This window comes from Leptodactylus fuscus, chromosome 7, assembly GCF_031893055.1.
Source record: "Leptodactylus fuscus isolate aLepFus1 chromosome 7, aLepFus1.hap2, whole genome shotgun sequence".
Taxonomy (NCBI): domain Eukaryota; kingdom Metazoa; phylum Chordata; class Amphibia; order Anura; family Leptodactylidae; genus Leptodactylus; species Leptodactylus fuscus.
In genome coordinates this window covers 57,917,281-57,943,129 of record NC_134271.1, presented here as the reverse complement: position 1 = coordinate 57,943,129, position 25,849 = coordinate 57,917,281, and the positions used below count along the sequence as shown (strand labels likewise).

The following is a 25,849-nucleotide window of genomic DNA, read 5'->3' as shown; positions in this document are numbered from 1 at the left end:
CTCTGCCCTAACCAGTTCCGCCCCAAAAGGCACTCTGTTAAATTCTGTCTAAAAAATAAATTCTTACATCTTCCCACTAGTTTCTTCAATAATCATGGAACTCCTCAGGAGTTTGCGAGAATCAGGGAATCATTTGAGTATGTATACCCACATGTCTATATGTCTAACAGAATTGATGGACTCCATCCCACAATGGTAGGGGAGCCGGTTGCTGCTCACAGTGGTGGTCATTACAGTGTGAGCTCACATGAGCCAGATTCTCTCATATGAAAATGTGGTGTATAAAATAGGGGTTGCCCAGCGAAATTTCAGTAAGTGGTGCGCATTAAAGTGCCCACAGTTTGCAGACAACGCTGGCAAACACTTGGGCGCCCTTTCAGCTATAGATAGTTTGGGTCCCTTGTCATGTTGAGTGTGTAGGTTCTTTTTGTTCATCCTGCACCACCTATGTATGATCATTGTCCCAATGCCACTCTTACATTATTTTTGGATAGCACCATTTATGGAACTGTATTGGAATTGAAAGTACTCGCTCCAATATATTTTCACTGTAATATTTTGCTTGGCACACAGAGCTGTCACTGTCACTTTTTGTTTTTTTTCAAAGGTTTTCCAAATACAAGACCCATAAATAAATCCTTTTGATAGAGCAATAGGTTTCCCCTTTTGTATGGGTTTCACCTATTTTTTTTATTTGTTTTACAGGTGATGCATGTGACTACTTCAGACAAATTGGTGGCTTAATATTTCTCAATAACCTATCAACATCTAGTACTCACTCTATATTAAAAGGAGCTTCCTTATATACACTTGCAGTTCTGGCAGAGAGCAATGGTAAAGATGTCTTATACTGTACCTGACAATTCCTGACAAGTAACTTGTTAAATATCAAAAAGTATTGTCTTTACATCGTCTTGATTTTCATTTCAGTATATTGTCAGCAAACCTTGTGCACATCAGCACTCTTTGAAGATATCAACACAATCTTATCCGATGAGCAATCTTCTATAAACCTAAAACGGATGTGTGTTTATGTGTTCCTTGTCCTAGTTTCTAATAACAGTAAGTCTTTCTCAGTCGCCAGTAAACTTTCATTCACAGTTTATTATTAGGAATCTGTCACCACATTATGCTGCCCTATCTGAGACAGTGTGAAGAAGTGGCATATGCTGGTTTCAACAGTGTGTCTGTTATCTGGGAATATACTGTAGTGTTGCAATGTGTTGTGAACGCTGTGACATATCGGTTTTGCATATTCATAAGCACTGGGCTCCACCTCCACCTCTAACACTGTTTGGTGGACTCCTGACTCACAGCATTTGCAACAAGCTACAACTGAAACTGCAAGTGGCTGTCTCAGGGTATAAGGTGGAAGTAGAGGAAATGTGGATGGCACCGATGCTTCCTAACTTCCTAATATAGCCATCTTCACATGTGTCTCTGGTGGGGCAAATTAAAGGATGGTGGAGGGAGAGGGTGGATTTGCGCCAAAAGATTTCCCCAGTCCTTCTTTCTTGTTTAACCCCCACCTCCTTTTCCCAGGCAGCCTTGGCAGTACTTTATCAAAACCTATGTACAAAAAGGGTATATTCCACTTAGGAGATGTGGTAAACCAGAGGACATTGGAGATTCTTGAAACCTTAAGATCTACTTTCCTATTGGACCCTAGTTGTTACTATCACTACCTCTACTAACCCTTACATTTGACATGCTCCCTATTTGTTCGCCCCAGAGTCTCTGCCCCAACTACCTTTGAGAATCTTTGAATATAGGAGACTTCTACAAGGGGTCTGATATCTGCTGCTTATAACATTTTAGTAAACGCCTTCCCCGATGAACCGCTGAGGCACCCATATATGAATCAAAAAGGAGGATTTTTTGGGGCCAACCATTGACACCTGACACATGGCAAATAATATGGAGAAAAGTTGCCAAAACATCTTAGGGAGCGTTCACACACCATCGGTGTCCGACATGTAGTGTCCGCTCCTAGTGTCCGCTCAAAATCTATCACGGACACTAGGAGCGGACACTAGCTGTGTCCGTGACACCTGTCATTTATTTCAATGGGCATCGGGTGTGTTCTTTTGCACTCTGTGCCCGTCCTTTCCTGTCCGCAAGTGAAGATGTCCGATTTCTCAAGCGGACAGAGGAACCCTGCATATATATCACATATACAGTATAAGAAAAATGGAATACCTTACAGCCCTACTGAACAACTCTACTGATACGTTCACAAATTCTGATTCCCCCAGAGTGCTTAGAGGATCACAAGGAGAGACTGACCTAAATTGACATTAGGTTGTTCCCTTCCAGGTAACAGCAGACTCCCACTAGCTTGATATCCGATCTGATTCCCCAGTTCTTTTTTTTTCCCTAAGTTAGTCGTCCTTCTCTGTCTATATCTAATTTCTGACAATAGGGCCTAGGACAGAGCAATAATGTTTTACTGTGATTTAGCAGAACCCTGTTTTGCATAGTTTGAAATGTTGCATTTTTGTTCAGTTTTGTTGTACTTTGTGGTATTCTATCAAAATATATATTGCCATAGATGAGGGGTCCACAGGTTATTCTGGACCAATGGCCACATTATTAACTAAACTTCTTTAGAAAGAGTCACAATAAAACTTATCTCACATCATACAGATCACAAACAAAGCAATCACCCATATAAATCACTGGACTGGAGGATGCAGTGTATGCCTGTGACTCTCTGACTAAATATGATTAAATGGGTGGAGGTAATAATCAGTTCTAATAGAGTGACCTTTAAGAGGACCTCTTACCACGCTTCAGTTGTCAATTTTAGTAAATATTTCTTCATGATTTCTCAACGTGGCTCTTCAGCCTCAGATGGACATACCACATTATTAATCAGGCCACAGGTTTCAAGCAATATGGGAAAGAAAAGCTTCAAACAGTGCAATACCTTGGACAGGGTTTGAAAGCATTAGATATTTCACAAAAACTTACGCATGATCATTATACTGTGAAGAGATTTGTGGCTGATTCAGCTCACAGACGGGTTCGTGCAGATAAAGGCACAATGAGGAAGGTTTCTGATAGACAAATTAATCTGATTAAGAGAACAGCTGCTAAAATACCATTAGAAAGCAGCAAACAGGTATTTGAAGCTGCTGGGTTCCTCCAGGATTCCATGTACCTCAAGGTGTAGGATCCTCCAGAGGCTTTCAGTTGTGTATAAAGCTACTACATGGCTAGCCCCAAATAGTGCTCACAAGCGGAAATGGTTGCAGTAGACACAGAAATACATTTAGTTTTAAAACAGTGCATGGCACTGATGAATGCCATGCAACCCTGGATGGTCCACATGGATGGAGTAGTGGATGGCCATCATGTCCCAACAAGGCTGTAACATCAGCAAGGAGCTGGCAGAGTCATGTTTTAAGCCAGAATCATGGAGATAAAGCTGGTAGGGTCCTTGAAGGTGTGAAAATGACCTCTGCAAATTATATAACGTTTCTGACTTAACACTTTCTTCTATGGTACAAAAAGAAAAACCGTGCCTTCCATAACAAAATGATTTTCATGGATGACAATACACCATCTCATGCATCAAAGAAATACCTTTGAGTCATTGGCTGCTATGGGCATAAAAGGAAACAAACTCATGATGTGGCCTCCATCCTCTCTTGACCTGAACCTGATTGAGAACCTTTAGAGTATGTTCATGCAAAAGATCTATGGGAGTGGGAGGCTGTTCACATTAAAATAACAGCTTTGGGAGGCTATTAGATCATCTCACAAAGAAATTAAAGCAGAAACTATCCAAAAACTCACAAGTTCAATGGATGCAAGAGTTATGTAGGTGATGTCAAAGAAGGGGTCCTGTAGTAAGATGTAACTTGACCTATTAAGATGTTTTTGAAATAGCTTTTGATTTCAGTAAATGTGAATGCTGCAAATTCAACAAATGACCAATTTCAGTTCTTTACAACCTATAAAATGTTTAAAAAGTCTGTTGTGCATAATAATTTGGAACACTAGGTTTAGATTTTTTAATTGGTGAAAATTGTCCAATAAAATTAAATTTACACTCTAATGGTTGAAGATATTAACATTATACTGACTGTCAGTTACATTGGCCATTTAGGAAGATCAGAGAAAAATATCATTTGCATAATAATTTGGAATGAGTTGTAGTAACCAATCACAGCACAGCTTTTATTTTAGTTTTTCTGCTCTTAAAAAAAATCTAAGCTGTACTGTGATAAGTTACTCATGCTAACAAATACAGCATGCACAAATGCCCAAGTTTTTTACTGGTTTGCGTTTTGTTTTTTTTCAGAGACTGGTCAGAGCCTTGCTAGAGAATCAGGATGTATTGATATACTTCTCCTTTTATTTAGGTAAATTATGTAAATGATTTTTGACATCCAATGATATCCTTAAAGCAATTTTTTTTACATATCTTATTTTAATACTTTTCAGCAAAACGTTGACATGTAACATTGATCTGGCCAGAGGAAACACAAATCCTCAATATCAACTTTGGTCATCTGTCTGCAGTGCACTGTGTGCATGTGTCAATAACCCGCAGAATGGTAAGGGATCTTCATATTCTCTGTTCTTCTCCTGACAGGTGAATGAATAAGGTTTATTCAACCATGAAGGGCGATGGCAGCGAATGTTGCCATTTTTACATTTCAATCTATAACTTATTAATTCTGTGTTTCTATTTCAGAAGAGAACCAGAAGCTTTGCAGTTCAGCATTTCCACAGGCGAGTCAATGGGTTGAGGAATCTCTCCAACATGACGTAGCCCGTCCTATCTGTTCCCTGATTGGGCTCACTGTTGCAAATAGTAGTAAGTCCGTGGCAGCCTTATCACTGTCATGTTTTGTCAAAAATTCATTTTAAAGGTAAAATCTATATTCATTATTACAGCAAAGCTAGAAATAGAACAATCAAGATAGTCCAGGTTTATATTATATGAATATATACATTATATCTTGAATGTTTGCAGGTAGTAAAATCAACAGTATGACTTTAATAGACTTTTTTTTCTTTCAAAAATAATCTTTTATTATTAGAATTTGCCCAGGACTACTTTGCTTCTATTGGTGGGTTGGATATATTGGCTAAAGTCCTCTCCCACCTGGTGAATGGTATACAATTGAAAACAGTGGACTCCAGACTGGCTATAATGGTGACAAAGACTTTGGATGCATGTATTGCTGAAAATGGTAAGTGAAAAAGACTACGTTTCTACAGGACAAAAATAATGAATTAGTCAGAATTAGTAAATCTGCCCCAATACAGTATGTATATCCAATGGAACTGTATTTAGTTGGCTTTGTTCATTACAATAGGGTGTTAATAAGAACTGTATGTGGCAAACCACTACATGGTTACCCAGTGTGGACCTGGCCTAGCACCATGCATAAAGTGTCCTATTCTATAAACAGTCCTATTCTACTCATACACTCATACCATACAAAACACGGTAATACTGATAACTATATACTTAATGCATGGGTGGACTGAGAATGGCTTAGCCACAGGGCAATAATGATCTTATCACACATTATGGTAATAATAGAGATAGGCAGTTAAACCCATTGAGGTAGATGTACTAATTCTGTCTAATTTTTGTATAGTGTATATTTAAACTAAGCTTCAGATATCTGACAAAACGTTGTATAGCAAAATAAATGTCTAGTCAAGTGGATGCCACTATTGGCTGATGGTATGCAATGTACTGTATTATTAGAGCACATGTAGTAACATTTCTACTGCAATGTTTTTATCTCACAGCTAAATCTGTACATCACCTTTCAAAACACAACATTATATCAAGTCTGGTAAGCCTTTTGTCACATGCAACGCTGGAAGCAGAAGACAAATTCAGCATTGTACTGACTGTAGGACACCTCACTGAAGACTGTGGTATGTGTCCTCCAGAACTCTTTATCTGCACATTTTCCATGGGAGCGCTACCCACTTTAGTAATTTACATAGACACAAAAGGAAAACGGCACATTGCTATTTCATAGGCATTTATATTTCCCACTAGTTAATGCCACAGAGTCTTTACAGATAATATCAGCGGGTATTGTGAGAACTCACCAGGAAATAACTATGGTTTGATGTGTTTTTATCTTTTCTTCTTCATTCATATTTTATTGATCAGCATGCTGTGCTGTTTACCGAAAACATTCACGTTACGGCTCAGGCACAATAACATTTTCACAGCAGTGAAGCAATGATCAAATACAAGCTCAGCACTGTTATGTGATCTGTTCTTAACATCCACAGAGACAAATCAATATGAACTACTGAAAAGCAATGGACTGCCACTTATGATTCAGGTGCTGGCTGAGTCACAGGATGACGAATTACACAAAGCTGCGACATTCGTCCTTCAGAACTGCAGATATATTAGTAAGATTTCACAAATGGGTCACACAGCAGTGGTTGGGATTTTTTGCATGTTTCTAAAATCTATACCTTCCTTCTTCCCAATGCTAGATCTGGCTGTGACAGGGAACAGTTGTATGAAACTGAGAATGAGATTTGTAAAGTTGCACCTGCAGTGTACATTGGAGGTATACACCAGGAGGACTTACCAATATGTGCCTCTGAAAGACATACGCTGCTGTAAATCCCACGTCAAAAAATATATACTACTTAAATAGATTTTGTCATCGTGGTGAAGCATATTAACCAGCAACACTATTAGATAGTAAAGAGTTGGACTATGGCTGGCTATGAGTAAGGAGCCCTTGTAGTGCTCCGAAACGCGTCAGCCAGACGTCGTTCTCTCCATCTGTCATCATGCACCATTTTTGAAATACAATTATCAAGTTTGTTTTATTCTGGATACTTTAAATTAAAGGCTATGTTTTAAACAAGAAGGTGTTTGCTGGATACATCGTCCAACTCTTTACTATTTACCTCGGGCTGAGAGGCTGGTCTCCGTGCAAATCGCACCAACGAAAAGAGGACTACAACACGGGATTATTATTGTGGATACCACACCTGATTATTATCTAGGACACGTAAGTGAGCTGACACGCTTATACATATTTTTTCTTCCACACTATTAGATAGGTCAGGCTCATCTGAAGGTAATGTCTTTTTCCCCGTGAAAATTCATACACAAAATGAGCAGTCTGGAGCACTGAGGGCTGTTCCATTGCTCCAAACTGCTATGTCCGACATTGCCCTAATACACCAGCATGAACACAAGAACACAGGGCCAGGCAACATTTCAGCATAGCAACCTGGCACTGTCACTCAAAGAATAAAGAAGAGAAGGAGAGCATATTAGAACAGTGTGGGGCATGGTAGTTTGGTGCAATGGACCCAAACTCAAGTGCTTATTGTCATATTTATTAAGAAATGAATATCTTTGCAATGGAGACATTGCATAGGGAAAAAAGTGCTACATTCATGTGGTCCTGACCTATGAAATCGTGCTGCTTGTGTAATATGTCTCACCACATGGCAGACTCCCTTTAAGCAGCATACTTTTTTCTTAACATTGGATTTACAACAGAATATGTCATATAGGTTTAAGGCAGAGGCTTACTCCCCTATGCCCATTGAAAAAACATGCATGTACAGCAGAACCAAGCATGTGTGTATGGGAGTGTTTAATCCCTTCCTGCGTTGCACTGCACTATTACGTTCCACTAAGCGTACAGTTGATGCTACATAATAATGCGCTTTCATGCCACAGGCATAACAGATCTGCAGCATGACTTCTGGGTCTCAGCTGTATTACACACCTGAGACACGAAACTAGTTCAAACCCTCAGATGCCATGATCAATAATGATCATGCATCTGGGTAGTTGTGGTCAAGATAGCCTTCCATGATGAGGTGGTGGCATCCAAGCGGTTGCCATGGCAGCCAGGAGGACAATCAATGACATCCTGGCTGCCTTTCCCTATTACACATAGGAAGCCTATGTGCAATGTGCTGCAGTACAATGTATTGCAGTAAAATGCACTGGGGATCAAGAGATCCCGGGGTCAAATTTCCTTGTGGGACAGGAAAAAATAGAAAAGTTGAAAAAGTATAAAAGAAAGTGTAAACACTAATTAAACAATAAAAAAGAAAAAACCCTCTAAAAATGTAAAAAAAAATCCATAATGTAAAGAACATAATGTAAAAAGCCACGTTAGGCATCCCCATGTGCATATAATTTTGCACTATCCAATAATTGCATTAGTTATACATTGCAGTGAGCACCATGAAAATAATATATACCGCAATGTGCAAATTAATGTACTTTGGTCATTTTGCTTCCCAAAAAAGAGCAATAATAAGTGATCAAAAAGTCCCACATACCAAAAATCGGTATAATCTAAAACTACAACTTGCCTCACCGTAATGACCTATCGCACAAATTTGCCACATAATTTTTAATGCAGAATGAACGGCATAAAAACAAAATGCAAAAAAATTATGATAGAATTGTCATTTTTCACATGGACTGACCAAAACCATTAACAAAAGCTAATTAAGCATTATATATACCCAAAAATGGCGCAAAGGGATCGGACAACTCGACATGCAAAGAATAAGTCCTCACTTAGCTATGTTAACAGAAAAATAAAAAAGTTATGAACTTTGTTAAGCGGACATGGAAAATATGAAAAAATACGCTGAGCATTAATGTCCAAACTACCCTGCGTCCTTTATGGGTTAAGTAACAGCTGTTCAGTCACTCATAAGTCAATATTTTGAATCCTTCTAAGGAAAAATATTAGGCTTAATTCACACTCAATTCTGCGTGTGCATATTCTGTCGCAGCTGCCGAATGAATAGGAGTAGGCCGGAGGGTGCTGCCGTGAGGCGGATGCCGCGACTGAATGAACCGCGGATTCCGCCTGAAGAAAGGGCAGTTCGTTTCCTCTTTCCGCTAATGGCAACATGCTGCTAGAAAAAAAAAGAACGCTAATGGTCTTCATAGACCACCATTGTGAGGGGGCGGATTATGACGTGGATTCTGCGCCAAACTCCGCCCCCTCTTGCCCCGTGTAAACGGGGCCTTAGTATTAATTATGGAAGATATATAAGAATGCTGCCTATGAGGCTCCTTGTTTTGTACACTGCATGGTCTACGCCTGTGGCTGCTCTCACTACTATTTTTATGTTACATACATGCATTGTTTTAACTTTCAGTAATAAAATAAGTTAACTAACGTTCAATCCTTTTACACTACACACAGCTGAAACATTGTCTCTCAGTTTAAAGGAACATGTTCCAAATGTAAATCCTTGTCCAGCGGCAAGTCACAACAACCAAAGAGACACTTTTATGGATGACTATTGGGCAAAGGCTGAAGAAATATTTCACAAAATACAAAATCTGCAGCAACAATATAATGAGGTATGAATGTATATAGGTGTGTTTATAGCAAGCCACTTAAACTAGAATCTAAATAAGCTTGTTCAGTTTAGCTCTGATGATATGGCAAATTCAGATACCCCTTCTTTTCTAAAGTCAAACTCAGATATTTCCTGGGGATAAGCATGTTGAGTACTGTATATTTATTTTTCATGCAAAGGAGCTGCTTAAAGGGTTATTCCGGTAACAGGAATTACTTCTGACAGCTGGAGCCCCATGATCATGAGAACTGGGGTGTTTTGCACACCAATTTGAATGGAGTAAGAGTTTGGAAATGTACCCCCCCCCAGCTCCATTCATTTTAATTGGAGATACCAAAGCATAGTGCTCAGATATCGTGAGTGGTTCAGTTGACATGAATCGAGCAGTATTGTGTATTTCCAGTGTGGTGCTCCATTCTAACCAGAGTGCAGAACACACCGGTTCTCGTGATCAGTTAAGTCCCAGTGGTTGGACCCTCTGGAGAAGAGATAACGTCTTGCTACTGGCAGCCCCTCTTCAGCTTGAAGCTGGCCCAACAATCAGCAGACAGCTTTATCACTCCCTTGCAGCTTGTAGTATAACATCCTAGCCATCTAAACCAATTATTTAGTATAAGTCAGAGGTATCCAACACTATCTTGAACACTATGAGCCATATTTAATTTTTGCGGTGGTTGGGAGACTCATTTAATTGGAATTGGAAACATGGAAAAATAAATCATGAAATCGCAGACATTTGCAGATATCGGTGTGAAAACATATGAGGGTCGTGAGGCACATGTGACTCAAGAGCCACTGATTGGGGACCACTGAAATATGGACACTGCAAACAGCAGCCCCAGATCACTGCTTCCTATTTCACTGTTTACAAGCTTAATGCTGCGTTCATATCTGTATTTGGAGACGCTATTATAGAGTTTGTCCAAAATCGCGAGACGAAAAAGTCCTGCAAGTTTGACTTTTTCATCTGGCAGTTATAGCTTAAAAGATCTGATTTTAGTTAATAAGGTCCTTTGGGCTCTGTATGTATCTGCTGTTGTATTGGTCTGCCTATCCGTTGTTCTAGTTCTCTGAAGGACCAGATCAACAGACAGCCCAGTGCTCGTATGAGCTTAGCGTCACCTGGATGGTAGTTTTGATCATAGCCACAGTTATTATTATTATTATTTTTAACCCTTACTTATATAACACGTGTATTTCAGTGTTGTACAGATAATGTAATCATTCCATTTTTTTCACAGAATATAAACAATATTGAGGAACCTAAGAAAAGGGAGAATGTTGCTTCTAAACATGTAAAAGCAGTTGTTGCATCTATGCCCCAGCGTCCTGCTTTTGTAAACCACCCAAATTACGTAGGTGACCATTCCACAACACCAGGATTCCATGGAGAATTACAGCATCAAAATCACATTACTGCCCAGAAATCACTAAATGATTCACCAATTACAGCACAGCGCTTGGCTAAGGGAGATGAAAGACCCAAAGACAGAATTTCACAGGTATGCTTCTCTATTATTATACAAAAATATAATTATACTATATTAGGGTCCATTCACACTGAGTTTTTTGGTGAGGATTTTGGCGCTGAAAATCCACGTGGAAAAAAAGCCTCACATTGACTTCAATGGGTTCCTTTTTCCACTAGCAGGAATATGTCGTACACGCAGAGTTAAATTTAGCTTGTGATTTTTCTTCTGAGCCGCAGAATACCCAGGTGGCGTAAGGGGAGCTGGCATCTGTCCAGCTTTGCCAGGTGTTGATGTTGTAGCCGGACGTTTTTCGTATTCAACTCTGCCATCATGAATATTTATTGATATTTTATGGAACATTTTATGTTCAGAAAAACTTTTCACAATAAAAGTTAAGTTTTACTAAAGGAATTTGATGCTGGACTTTTCCATTTTGGATGATCATGTTTGCAACTTGGGCTGAGAGGCTGGATTTTCCGTGCATCTTCCATTTTTCTAAGGCTTTCCACTGAGGTTATATACCCTAACATCTATGGACATTTATACCAGAAGACATGTGAGTGAGCTGACACACCTTTTGTTTATTACGTTAGGTGTTGATGTTGGTCTAAAAACTTAACCACTTCCGGACCGTCCATAGACTATATACAATAGTGGTTGCCTTGTTCTGACAGGACGTGCTGGTAGGTCCTGTCAGAACACAGCTATTGCACGAGATCGTGCAATTGCTGAAACTGGGAGTCGGCTGTAACTTCAGCCGGAGCTCCCAGAGAGAAGGCAGGGAAGGTTTATTCCCATCCCTGCCTTCATAATCGCTGTGTATATAGCACTCAATGAGCACTATATACACAGCTATGCGCGCCGCCATGATGGGGCCGCCCTCTGACCTGGCGGTCACGTGATCTGCCGAGCTCAGTGTCTTGCAAGAGCTGCTGGGTCCTACAGGACCCAGATCAGCTCTGTATACTGTGTATAGCAGCGTGCAGGAGGCTGTATTCCTCCTGAAACTGAGGCTAAATGTATCAGCCCCAGTTATAGGAGAAATCAGCCTCCAGTACAAAAAAACAAGTGATCAGATGTCCCCAAAGGTCTCTTATAAAATAATTTAAAAAATAAGTAAAATAATATGCCAATAAAATGCCGTTATTAAAGATTATAGCCCCACCCCTGGCAACACCATACAAAATATAAATTATCATAATGGAGAGGAAAAACTATTTTATAACGTTTTTCAGTTTCACTTTGTGTTATTAAATAAAAATAAAAAATAAAAGTGAAAACCAGACACAATTTCCCTCATATTTTGTTTATATTTTCCCGGATATAGAAAAAAATTAAAACATATCCAAAAATAAAAACAACATAAAAATAAAGACCTATGTGTGCCCGGAAAAAGACGCAAAAATTAGTTGAATGAGACGTATGAGAAAAACGTTACAGCCCTTAAAACTGCTCATACAAAATTAACCTAAAACGTGTCTGGTCCTGGACTACAAATTGGCCCGGTACTGAAGTGGTTAAAGAACATTTCTAGTATTGTATAATATATTCTGCTCATTCTTCATAAACATTAAGTTTATTTTATCTAGGAAAAAGTAAGACAGCGGATATATTTAGAAACAGCTAAACTACAGAAATCCACTGAATCAACATCAGTTCGGCTCAGTAAAACTTGCAATGACAGCTATATAGTGCAAGAGACCCATGCAGATTTACAAATCAGAGATCAGAGGAGCGGGTCAGATTCTTCCAGAAATAACATTACTTCCAGGGATGCAGTCACTCAGACGCTACCACATCATGAGACGGAGAACTTACATAATGATTCCCCCCTGCCACACAGGGAGCTGTCAGGAGAAGCCGCACAGACTAGTCCTCAAGCATGTTCTGTCAGAAATTTAAGGTACAGTATGTTGCACATTGAATTCCAGCTGAAGCTGTTTGTCTCTAAAAGCTATTGGCAAACTTCAACAGTGACATCTCCTACTTCCTTTGCTGCCTTCTGTCCGATTTCAGTACTTGCCAGATATAGTAGCATTATCTTTTTGTGATGACAATCATACTGTCCACTATATCATACCGTAATAAGGTATTTCCATGCAAATGTATTTTGTCGTGGGGAACTAGCTCATGCCTAAAAAGTAGTGTTGTTTCTAGAAAAAAGAACTATGATTTTATAATATCATACAACTCTACTCTAGGAACAATAGCATACTCATGAGATGATGGTCAAACCTGCCTAATCTGTAATGGGGTTTCCTAAGCAAATGGGGCGAAGTCAGATATTAAGAAAGATATGAATTGGGAAGTGACACTTTTGCTCTCAGGGAGATTAGCTAGCACCAAAGCTGTCTGGCATCACATACTGTATCTCCCCTCTCCGCATCTGGGCACATAGAATGTTAGCCAGCATCATGTCAGACTACTGTGTAACAGCTATTGCATGTGTACAGTCAGCATTACTCCATTAGTCACAAATCACGCTACGTTCACATCCACACTGGAGTCTTCATTGGAGACTATTACAGTGTCCGCTGAAAATTGTTTCATTTTAAAAAAAATGGAGGCACCGATGGACCCTATTGTAGTCAATGCAGGGTTCATGTGTAACCGCTATTTTAGTGGTCTGTCTCTGTTCTTTTGGTCTTCTGTAGACCAGCACAACTGAGAGACATCTCTGGTGTGACTCTAGCATCAGAGTGCAAGAAGCTTTTTCTTACCCAGATCTGTAAATTTGTATTTATTTAGCATTATGTTTTTTCTATTACAGGTTAAACGGAGCTAAACAGTCAACTTCAGCTAGACAAGAGAAGAGTCTAGGTAAAGTAAGAAATGACAGAGGTTCATAGTTCAGCATGTAAAATAAATATAATATGAATATATTGTTCAGTCAATTATAACATTCAGGTGCACATGGATATATAATAGTTCCTCAATCAAACAACTACATATGGAAAATAAATCTGGCTCTCAAATTTGTATACCCAACAAGACAGACAGATAGATAGATAGATAGATAGATAGATAGATAGATAGATAGATAGATAGATAGATAGATATCATGTGACAGCTTAGGCCTCGTTCACATCTGCCTTGGTAATCTGTTCGGGGGAGTCCACATGGAGACCCCCCTGAACGGAATACCAAATGCAGATGGCAAGCGGTGTGCAGTGAGGGCACACGGATCCCCATAGACTATAATGGGGTCTGTGTGCTCTCCGCGCGTTGTCTGCACGAATCATGCGGACAGGAAAGTACTTCACAATCTACTTTTCTGTTCACATGACTCATGTGGAGATCTTGCGGAAAGCACATGGACCCCAGCTGATACAAAAAGTGACCAGCTTTTACAGCAAGGGCTTACAATGTATATGGGTATAAAGACAGTAGATGGGGGTAGAATCTGTTCAGATGGTGATGTGGTGGCAGTAGGACTATTGAAGATTGTCGGCTTTCCTGAGGAGATAAGTCTTCAGAGTATTCTTTAAGTTTGTGCTTGTGGGACCTAAACAAATAATAGTGCTATGTAGGGTCCTTTAATAGGAGCAGAAATATATCTTTGTGACCACAAACCAAAGAATCAATGCAGTAATAATTATCTATTTATAGATAGGTAAACCATCCTGCAAGTGCACAAGGGGCGGGGCTTGATTTACTAGATTTGCCTAAGGACAGCTATGATACAGGCAAAGACTGAAAATGTAATTCACTGCTAAATGAGCAACATTGGACAACCATTCAGTGACATTCAGAGTACTTATAGCTGTCTGTAGATAAATCTGACAAATCAGTGCACTTGAGGCTGATTTACTTATCCATAAAAAGATGATTATCTCTGTGTTGCATCATTAGTTTGTGGTCATAAAGGTACAATTCTGCTCATATTAAAGCACTGTAAAGCAAAATTTTACCAAATAGCTCCCTTTTACCAAATATTGTCAAAAATGTATGCATCTCATTTTTTAAAGGATTAACTAACAATTAGATAATTTTTTTTTCCTACTTTCTTTTTTTAGATCCTATGGTGATCTGTGCTGATATCATCAATAAGGAGATTAGCAGCATTCTGGACACTCGACAGCCTTTACAATGTTCAGGTAATTTCAGATATGAATAATTCCAAGAAGTTTATGTCTCAATGTTAAAAATAGTGTTAGGCGGAGACACCAAAAATCAGCCAGTAAACCTACATTCACACAGCCATGGGTGAACATGTCCTCATACATTGCAGTGTATGGAAGGATCTGTGAAAAATTGAGCATGACCTATATTTTGATGGTCCATTACAATGAACCGTAAAAATATTGATTATGTGAATAGCCTCCATTCACAGAGAATTAAATTAACATGTCCATGTGATGTATCATGTGAATATAGGGTAAGGCTAAAGCTATAAGGTGACATGTATATGTGCAACATAAAATTGCAACTTCCCGTTACCACATTTCAGCTAATTATTTTTCATGTGGTTGCATAATAACCCACGGGGTGCCGTGACAACAACCTGACAATTGGTAGAAATCTATTCCTGCTGGTTTTCGGCATGACTACATTCATTTTTTAGTAATTTGAAATGTCACACAGCCAGAAGTTGTCATGTACCCCTAGCCTATGTGTACGTGCAGAGCAGGTATGAATAAAAAATAAATCACAGAGAGGAAGCAGTTGGATTACAAAGATTTTTAGTGATTGATAGATTGCTTAAACTAATACACAAGCAGAAGATTTTCTCAGGAACTAGCAAGCTATGTATCTATATTACTCAAGCACAGACTGCCTTGAGGAGCTTTAAATAGATCCTGGTGCTCAAGAATTGATGGTAAGGATAATCTGTCATGCAGTGGCTCTTTAAGGCTCAATGCACACTGAGTTTTTTGACCCTGATATTGACACTGAATCCGCCTCCAGAAAAAGGCTCTCAGTAGAACTCTATTGGAAGGGTCCATTCACACACAGTTTTTTGGCACTGATTTTGATGCTGAATCCGCGCCAAAATCCACGTGGAAAAAAAAAAGCCTCCCATTGATTTTAATGGGTTCCTTTTTCCGCTAGCCAAGAGAAATGGTATGTGTGTCTTATGTGCACAGACAGGGGGAGGTTGGCCAGCAACACACAGGTAAGTGAGGGAGTGACTGACTTTCGAAGCACCCTGGTGGTTGCTAGCTACTGAAGCTACACTTGATCACAAGCAACAGCCAGAGCCTTGTAGGTAAATTTGTGGACTTGGAGAAAAAGCAAAATTTAGGGTGCATTCACACTGAGTAAACGCTAGCTTATTCTGAACGTAAAACACGTTCAGAATAAGCGGCGTCTAAAGCAGCTCCATTCATTTCTATGGGAGCGGGGATACGAGCGCTCCCCATAGAAATGAATGGGCTGCTTCTTTCACTCCGTGCAGTCCCATTGAAGTGAATGGGGAGTGCCGGCGTGTACGCTCCGGCATGAGCAGAGCTTGCCGTATACGCCGGCACTCCCCATTCACTTCAATGGGACTGCACGGAGTGAAAGAAGCAGCCCATTCATTTCTATGGGGAGCGCTCGTATCCCCGCTCCCATAGAAATGAATGGAGCTGCTTTAGACGCCGCTTATTCTGAACGTGTTTTACGTTCAGAATAAGCTAGCGTTTACTCAGTGTGAATTCACCCTTAGGTGAGAAAATGACAAGGACAAAGACCTGGTCGCTCTAGACGAAAAATCTCTGACACCCTGCTCCAGCTCATTGGTCTTACGTACCTATACTTCCTTTATTGGATGAATTCTACATGAATTGGAAAATGTATGTTTTTTGCTGACGAGTAGAGAAACATGAGTTGTTACAAAGTTACCACTCACTCCTATTTCCTATAATCCTGTATGCACCACAACATATGGGGCACCTCAACCACCATCAGGCAGGAAACACCATCACTAACCCGGGGCCACATCAGAGATCTGCCACCACTGACATCCACAATGTTGTCCCCCTGCAGCTTCTCTGTATATGGATGCAATTGAATGATTCAGCATAGTACATTATGTCCTGTGTGACTATTATTGTATTTGTTTATCTCCCATCTGTTTTCCAGGCTGTCTAGTGACAGGCCATGTCATGAATAGCAGAAACTGCACCAAGATCTTGATGGGATGTCCAAATTTGTGTGATCGTCACAAGGTTATTCTACAGGCGGAGGAACATTATAGAACAGAATACAGCAAATTACTGTATGGCACCAGAGCTGCGGCACACAAAAGTAATGATATTTAAAGCACTTGTAAAAATAGAAATAGTAGAAAAAGGGAAACAGTAGAATAACTCTAAATACACTAATTGACAAAAAAAAAAATAAAACCAAGAAGGAGTTGTTGGAATGCAATGAATTGTATGTGTGAGAATGTAATAATGATATATACTCACTGAAAATAAATACCGCACACAGATAGAAGTGTTGGATTGCTGCAAAACTTGGTATTGATATGTAAATGATTACAGGTGCGGCCTGACTAGACAATGAGTCTTTCTACAAGAGGATGTAAGGTTAAGTTCACACGGAGACCCTTAAAAACCCCATCTGAACCCGGGGAAGAAGTAAACTACCTAAAAGCAGACTCTGAAAATCTTTTTGAGGGTAAGTTCACACAGGGTTTTTTGGTCAGGATTTTGAGGCCGTATCCACCTCAAAATCCTGACCAAAAAGACAGCTCCCATTGAAATCAATGGGAGCCGCTCAGGTCTTTTTTCCAGGAGCCAGTTTGTTCCGGCTCCCGGAAAAAGAAGCAAGATGCTCATTCTTCAGGCTGTTTTGCCTCATGATTCGGCCTGAAGACACATCCTCGTCCAGATTAGCCGGAGTGTGGCTACCCGGTTTTTGGTCTGGAACCTGAGGCGGCCTCTGCCACAGGTTTTGGTCCAAAGCACCCCATATGAACTTACCCTAAGGGCCCGTTCACATGGAGTAAATGCGCGTGTATTTTGGCAAAATACACGTGTAAAAAATACACGTGTAAAAATAAGACTCCCATTGACTTTAATGACATTTTACACATATATTTTGACGGTTTTTTTTTTTACACGTGTAAAAAAAATGTCATTGAAGTCATTGGGAGTCTTATTTTTACACGTGTATTTTGCCAAAACACACACGCGTTTATTCCGTGTGAACGGGCCCTAAAAGTTCCTCTCTGTTGCTCTTAGGATAAGTTCACACAAGATTTTTTGGTCTGGAACCTGAGGTGGGCCTAGTCAGGAGTGTCTTTAGGCTGAATTGCGATGGCGAATCGGCCTGAAGAATGAGCATCTTGCTTCTTATTTCTGGGAGCCGGAAGAAACGGTTCCCCTACAAAAAGACCTGAGTGGCTCCCATTGATTTCAATGGGGGCTGTCTTTTTGGTCAGGATCCGTATCTGCCTCAAAATCCTGACACAAAACCCTGTGTGAACTTACCCTCAAAAAGATTTTCAGAGTCTGTTTTTAGGTAGTTTACTTCTTCCCCGGGTTCAGACTGGGTTTTTTGGGCTGGATTTTGACACGGAATCTGCGTCAGAATCCGGCTCAAAAAACCGCCTCCTATTGAAATCAATGGGTTCCTTTTTCCGCAAGCGATTTGCTGCCACTCCCAGAAAAAAGAAGCGACATGCTCTTTCTTCTGGCAGATTCTGCGGCCGGCTGTCCGCCTGAAGACCCTCCCTCCCGACTAGGCCCATTCATTTGGGCCTAATCCGGAGCGGAGTGCCACAACTGGATGCCGGTGCACTGCACTGCACCGGCATCCAGTCTCGGCTAGCCGTTTTTTGGTCCGGAATCTGAGGAGGCCGCATGAAATTCCAGACCAAAAAACCCTGTCTGAACCTGGCCTTATGCACCCAGACATTTTTCCCAGCTAACAGACTTTGAATGGGGGCGTATCATTAGACTGAGAGAAGCAGGATGCTGTTAGGAGGTGTTGGGGTCAGAAGCTATGTGAGGGCAAGCACACAAGGTGACCAGACTCCGGATAGTCCAGACAGATCACCAGTTGAGAGGATCATATGATCTGACAAGCACTAGCACCAAAGATCTGACAAGCACCAAAGTTTCCTTGTCCACCATCCAGACACAGGTGTCATCTTTATTACACACTGCTGTTTCTATCTAGACCTTTTCCAGATACTTAGCGTAAGGAAATTTGGTGTCACAGCGCCCATTATGTGTCCTGCTATTAACAACCAGCCACTGTCATTTCTGTTTGCATTGGTGTCACAAATGAGAAACCTGGACTGCTATGGATTGGAATCTTTAGCGATGAATCCAGGTTCTGTTTGGGTTCTAACCAAAGTTTGGTTCAAATATAAAGGCCTTATGTTGAGTGCTTCAGTCCTGCCTTTACTGTGAAGTAACACAATGTACAAACTACTGGTGGGAAGCCATGACATATGACAGACAGTCACCACTAGCAGTGATACAATGGATACTAATAGGCCAGTGATATGCGCAGGGTATCCTGCAGCCATATATACTCGTATATTACCTCTCGTGGCAGAGCTTCCAACTCGCATTTTTTCAGCAGGATAATAGTCGCCCACACACAGGGATGGAGTTTACCAGGAATTTTCCTGTTGGGCTACTTCACTTATTGATTAGGGGGACACTCATCTGTTCAGGAGGCTCCATATGCTTGTTACTGTAGCTGAATGAAGCATTCACCACAAGGCCTACATACTTGAAACCAAACGTTTTCAGAATCTAAACAGAACCTGAATTAATTGCTAAGGACAATATGTTCCGGTCCATAGCAGTTCAGGTTTCTCATTCATGACACCACTCCAAATAACGGTATAACGGCATAACGGTTTAGCGCTGTGACGCAAAATTTCATTCTGCTAAGCGTCTACAAATGGTTCAGGCAGAGACAGGAGTGTGTAAATGAAGGTGCCATCTGTGTCTGAATAGTGGACAAAGTAAATGTGGGAGATTCTTGTGGTTTTTGGCAGATCAAGCAATTCTCTCTACATGTGGTCTGTCTGGGCGATTCAGAGTCTGTTCGACTTGTGCACATGCTCTCATGTAACCACTGCTCCCAACTCCTCCTAGCAAGTCAAAATATCCGAGATGCTGAGGGATTAATCGAAATAACCATCTTGCTTCTCCCAGTCCAATGATGCGTCCAAAACTCAAAGTTTGTTAACTTAACAAAATGTCTTTGAGTGTGTCATAGAGGCATAGCAGTGAACAATCTCTTCAAAAGGTACACTACTCAAAAGTAGCCTCCGAGAGCCCTTTTATAGGGCATCAGGGGAAGGAACTTTTACATCCTGTTATGGCAAGGCACAGTGTCTAATCAGACCACATCACGTTTTGCAGTAGTATGACATTTCTGGCAGATCATATGTGTAATTGCAAGAGTATTCACGGCAATCAGACAAGCAGACTTCTGCTACAGTTGTGCTAAGAATGAATTGGTGGTTTTGCATGATGATCAGTGCTGAATGTATGTAGTCCATGGCCCTTTCCTGCAGAATCCGCAATAAAAATTAGTTTTTTAGTTGTTTTTCTGCACAGCATGGACAAAAATCTGATCAGATCTGGTACTGGAGTATGTCAAAGGGATATAAAATAATATGGCTTTTGCTTGGTATATTTTTACAATGAAATGTTTTCAAGGCATCCGTCTGAGGTACAAATGTAGCTGAGATAACCCAAACTTCTGCAATTGGTTAAACTGCTGCAGTGTGATATCTTAATACAGAAGACAACAAAAAACAATGAGAGGTTATTGGAATAACATTTTTCAATGACTTTTCAATGTTTTTAATGACTTCTGTGATAAGATATCACAGTGCAGCAGTTTAACCAATTGCAGAAGTTCGGATTATCTCAGCTACATCTGTATACATCGGGAAATTCTTCTATTGTATATGTGTCTGACTTTCACTGTAACTGCAGCTTGTATGCGCCATTATGCTGGTGAAGTATGAGGAGTATTTTGTAGAAGAAAGATACAGTCCAAAGTATCTCGACCAGATTTGCAACAAGTATGCAACGTGAGGCCTTAGCCTAAGGCCCGTTTCACATCTGTGTTCGGGTTTCTATTTGGGGAGTCTGCTTGGGGATCCCCTGTACAGAAACCTATAAGCATTAAAAAGTGGTTACCTTCAGGAAACCCATGGACCCCTAGACTTTATTGGGGTCCATGTGGTTTCCGCTCGGTTTCCACACGAAGCATGAGGAGAGAATAGTGCTGCTTGCAGGACTTTTCTCTCCTTATGTTTTGTTCGGAAACCACATGGACCCCATTATAGTCTATGGGGTCCATGGGTTTCCAGAAGGTAACCACTTTTTAATGCGTATAGGTTTCCATTCGGTGGGGGTCCCCAAGCAGACTCCCCGAACGGAATCCTGATCGCAGATGTGAACTGGGCCTAATGCAGTTTTGTAATTTATTTATTTTTATTTTTTTTTTGTAGCCAAAGCAGAAGGTAAAGTATAATTGAAATCTTTCTATTTCTGCTTTTTGTATCTGTTGTAAGATTTGGCTAATATAAACTGCATCAAAAACTGCAAAGTGTGAACTGAGCCTTAGAGAATCTAAGTGACTTTAACTTGAATACGTATAATGGGAAATTCTACACACGTATATTATCTATGATGAGTAAGGGAAGAATGTAATCAGGTTGCTGAATGGCAATATGTTCTGTTTGACCAGATGCATTAGACATAGATATATTAGTAGAGAAATCCTGAAAAATCCTAAGGATTATTTCTTAGCCAAGAAATGAATGGACAGTCATACAGTACTATGTAAATATCCACCTGCTATTATGAGCCATGGCCGACAGTTTCCATGGTTACTTATCTATGCTGGAAGGAATATGTCTAGACACCCCAGCAGGGGCAGCTCAGATAAATACATCCTGTCCAGAAAAACAACTTGTTGCGTGTGGACAGCCACATGTTTGGTCATGGACCTACTCTCCAGTCTTTGCTATATGTCACTTTAGGTTTCGTCCTATCTTGGCCATCCTAATATCTGCTGTTTCAGAGCAGTGACTACAAATGCTGCCTGACAGCTATGCAATAAATATACTAGAATTCTAGGCATTTGTATTGTTCTGCCAAAACAGCAAATATTCTTCTGTCAGCACTGAACAACTGGGGCATTTTATCCTATATTAGAAACTAATATAGAGCCTGCTAGCTAGTGCTAACATTCGGTATTACAGAAAACAGTAAGGCAGTAACAAAATTTGTAAGGTGTAGCAGTGTGGGCATAGTCGTCTGGAGTAATGGAACCGCCCTCGGTGCGCCAGACTGCTCATTTGCATATTGTGAAAAAAATGAATACCTCTGCACAGAGGCAAGAATTTTCATGGCAAAAAGGCATTACATATAGGTGAATGCCCTCTAACACATGCATTTCTGCAGTATCCATGAAAATGAATGTAAGAAATTTTTTGTAAATTCTGCAACAAAACCCACAAGAAGACACATCTGTTTGATCTGTACAGGTGTTGCAGGAGACGACTCGACAGGACATAGCGAGTGATTTGAGTGGTACAGAAGCGATTAATACTCCCACATCTTAAATATAGTATTTAATCTCTTCTGCGCTGACATATAGTGATAAATTACATTTGAGAGCTAGCGCTTATAAACTTGAAAAGTACTGTGTACAACATTTGTCAAGAGTGTTTTCACAATCCATCCATCACTATGTCATAGTAGAAACTCCTAAACTCTACACTGGAAGGAAGGCTCATTCATTCCTTGTCTGGCACCAAGCCAACTACGGTACCACTGAGCAGACCATGTTGGTCTATTTTCTATATTCCCATCTTAAAAGAAATTTGTCATGTTGAACATGCAGTCTGATCTGTGGGCAGCATGTCATAGAGTAGCTGGATTGATATACAGTCTTGCAAGAAAAGAATCAGTGTAACTTCTGTTATATTCATTTAAACCCCTGAGATGTCTGTGCCTAAAGTCGAGTGGACAGCCCTGCCCAATGAATGACATATATCCTTACATGAACATGCAAACAGAGATAGCTGTCAATCACAGATTAGGACCGCCTACTGGACTCCTAAGTATATCATTCTGTGCTGCCCCTCCTACTTTATAACATACTGCCTGCAGATTAGATACCAGGTCCAACTTGACAGGTTACCTTTAAGGAGATACAAATCTGAAAGCTGAAAACCTATAAATATATCAATTATGTCCTTTATTCATTCAATTCTAAAGAGATCCCTCCTGAACTGTTACAGGTAACCCGTGATATCAGGGGTAAACAGGGAATGCCAAATTATTATCATTTATTACATTGCAACATGTAAATGGTCAGCTCCAGGCTTGTCCAGTTTAATAGATTCTGCAATGTTACTGATCATCTGCCACTAACAGATGACTGGAAAATTGTAATGTACAAATGCAAAAAAACTATTCCGGACATTTATACCAATAAATGTAAATTTATATTTACAGATATTTTGTTGACGCCACTTAAAAGAGGGAAAGTGAACGTTCAGAATGAAGCAAGATTTAACCGTGAGCTATTAGATAGATACAATAAGTCTTAGTTATTAACAAGAATTAGACAATATACACTTAAGTACCTGCCAAGTTCATTATGCAAGTCAGATCTTAGCCTCTTAGTCAACAGTACAATGCCAGACAGGTCAAAGTATGGGTGAAAAATGAAGAAACAGTGGATTGAATACCACTATTGCATATAGTAGACTGACCTCAAAGTATGTGGATGTTAGCGACAGTCTTGGACTGGTGCCCCAGGGTACCGATGAATATTACAGTGGGCCCTGTGCCTTTAAGGGGTCCCAACGGACCCCCACTGCTTTTTTAAAAAAAAGTAAGCAGTGGAGGTCCAGTAACAGCCCTATTGACTTTTACTCGCTGCAGTCTTCCTCTTCAGCCTTCAGGGGGCCCCCATGCACCACACATTAAGTAATCATGACATGATGTGCACTGCACAGGGCTCATTGAAGGCTGAAGAGGGAAGAGGAAGCTGCGAGCAGGAGCAGGATTCAATAAGTGATGCAGACAGTTCTCCTCAGCCCTGTGATCCAGTTGTTAAAAATACTACTGGATCTCAGAATTAGGGAGAAGTGGCGCCCCGACCCGCTGTTGCTACTGGAAGAGCAGGAAGTCAAAGTTCCTTCTCTACCACTCCCCATCTTGAAGGCCACAATGAGCCTGTGAACTACAAGCTACGCATACCTCCCAAATTTCAAAGGATAAAAAGAGGGACAATATGTGCAGCACACAATTTAAGCTCCACCCACTTCTATGTTGACTCCACCCGCTCTCATCAATTTTTCCATTTCCCTACACACAATATAATGCTACTACAGTCACCCTAACATTATATGCCACACCATTATAATGTTTCTCTCCCGTTGCCCCACAGTATGAAGTGCCTCTCCAGGTGCCCCAGCTTGGAGGAGGTCATTAAACTAAGGGCAACTAGAGGGGAACATTAAACTGGGGCAGCTGCCCCCAGTTTAATGTGCCATCCCTCATCTGCCCTAGTTTAATGTCCTCCATTTGCTCTCTAATGCTCCCCTCCATCTGCCCCCAGTTTAATTTTACATCCACCCGTCCTCCACATGGGATGCTCCAAATTGATGGAAACTTCTTTAAAGGGTTTGTTCAGCTTTCTAATATTGATGGTCTGTTCTTAGGACAGTCTATCAATATTACATCTGTGGGGTCCAATAGCCAGGACGCCTGCAGAACAGCTTTTCCAGGACAGTGCATCTGCAGGTAATGTTAACAATTCCTGGAGCCACGCTGCTTGCTTGCCATACAGAGTGTTGCAGTGGGTTTAGGTAGTGCAATGGTGTACATCGTATGGTGGGCGAGCAATATTGAATTGCTATTACCTGCAACTGTATTGTCTTCAATACAAAAGATCTGCAGATGAGTTGAATACAATGATGAAACAGGAGCTGTCTGCAGCAGCTCCTGCTTCACCACTGTGTCCCCCTGTGTGTTCTGGACCTTGAAGCGTTATGCGCGATATGATAATGTCACGCCTGCAGCTTCCTGATCACTCCAGAGAGGCAGACATCAAACGGAGCAGCTGGGGAGTGAGGAGAGGTGAGTATCAGTGATTTTTTTTTTTTATGGTTGAGGGGATATCGTCACTCCATAAGGAGAGAACCACCATTAAGGTGTGTGGAGTCTTATTAAGCCATGAGCGCTCCACTATGCAAAGGAACATGGGAAGAATATGCAAATCTGACTTCCATGATGTAATTAGGATGTCAGTGGGGAGCGCCCTCTATAGGGTTGTTTGACTGAGACTCTGTCTTTCTAATTACATCATGGATAGACTTGCACTTCTCAGTCAGCACCCTCTAATGGTGTTCATACTTGAGGCACTGACATCCTAATTACATCATGGAAGTCAGATTTGCATATTCTTCTATTGGTTTTTTTTATGTTAAACTGGTGGCAGATGAAGGGAGCCATTAAGCTTGGGGCAAATGAAGGGGGGGACATTAAACAGAAGGCAGGTGAAGGGGGACATTAAATTTAGGGCAGATGAAGGAGGGGCATTAAATTGGGGGCAGATGAAGGGTGGACATTATACTGGGGGCAGATGGAGGGAGGGCAATAAAGGGGGGGTAACTGGAAGAGGACATTAAACTGAGGGCAACTGCATACCTCCCAACCGTCCCGATTTCCGCGATTTGGGTGACATGTCCCGCGGTCCCGGTTGTCCCGATTTCAACTCAGATCTGCGTCCAGAGGACGCAGATCTGAGTTGAACACATATGCGGCTGAAGCAAGGAGCTGACACAGGTCAGCTCCTCGCTTCGCCGCTGCCCGCCTCTCTCCCTGACACATGCGGCTGAAGCTGCTCGCGTGCTTGCTTCTCCGCCGCGTCTCTCTCTCGCTGACACATGCGGCTGAAGCGAGGAGCTGACCTGTGTCAGCTCCTCGCTTCACTGCTGCCGCCGGCTCCTGGCTTGTAGACGCGATGTACAAGCCAGGAGCTGGCGGTAGCAGTGAAGCGAGGAGCTGACACAGGTCAGCTCC

The 25,849-nt window shown here is 40.9% G+C and overlaps 1 protein-coding gene across 1 annotated transcript in view; it reads left to right on the top strand.

Moving 5' to 3' along the window:
• The window catches only part of TERB1 (telomere repeat binding bouquet formation protein 1), a 40,949-nt gene that overhangs the window by 851 nt on the left and 14,249 nt on the right, over positions 1-25,849 (top strand). The window contains exons 3-17 of the mRNA XM_075283400.1: positions 706-834; positions 931-1,062; positions 4,310-4,370; positions 4,453-4,565; positions 4,706-4,828; positions 5,055-5,207; positions 5,779-5,910; positions 6,280-6,405; positions 9,204-9,364; positions 10,605-10,755; positions 12,423-12,738; positions 13,606-13,655; positions 14,852-14,932; positions 16,902-17,066; positions 23,273-23,335. Coding sequence (XP_075139501.1) covers positions 706-834; positions 931-1,062; positions 4,310-4,370; positions 4,453-4,565; positions 4,706-4,828; positions 5,055-5,207; positions 5,779-5,910; positions 6,280-6,405; positions 9,204-9,364; positions 10,605-10,755; positions 12,423-12,738; positions 13,606-13,655; positions 14,852-14,932; positions 16,902-17,066; positions 23,273-23,335 — 1,956 coding nt within the window. The remainder of the gene's footprint in view (positions 1-705; positions 835-930; positions 1,063-4,309; positions 4,371-4,452; positions 4,566-4,705; positions 4,829-5,054; positions 5,208-5,778; positions 5,911-6,279; positions 6,406-9,203; positions 9,365-10,604; positions 10,756-12,422; positions 12,739-13,605; positions 13,656-14,851; positions 14,933-16,901; positions 17,067-23,272; positions 23,336-25,849) is intronic.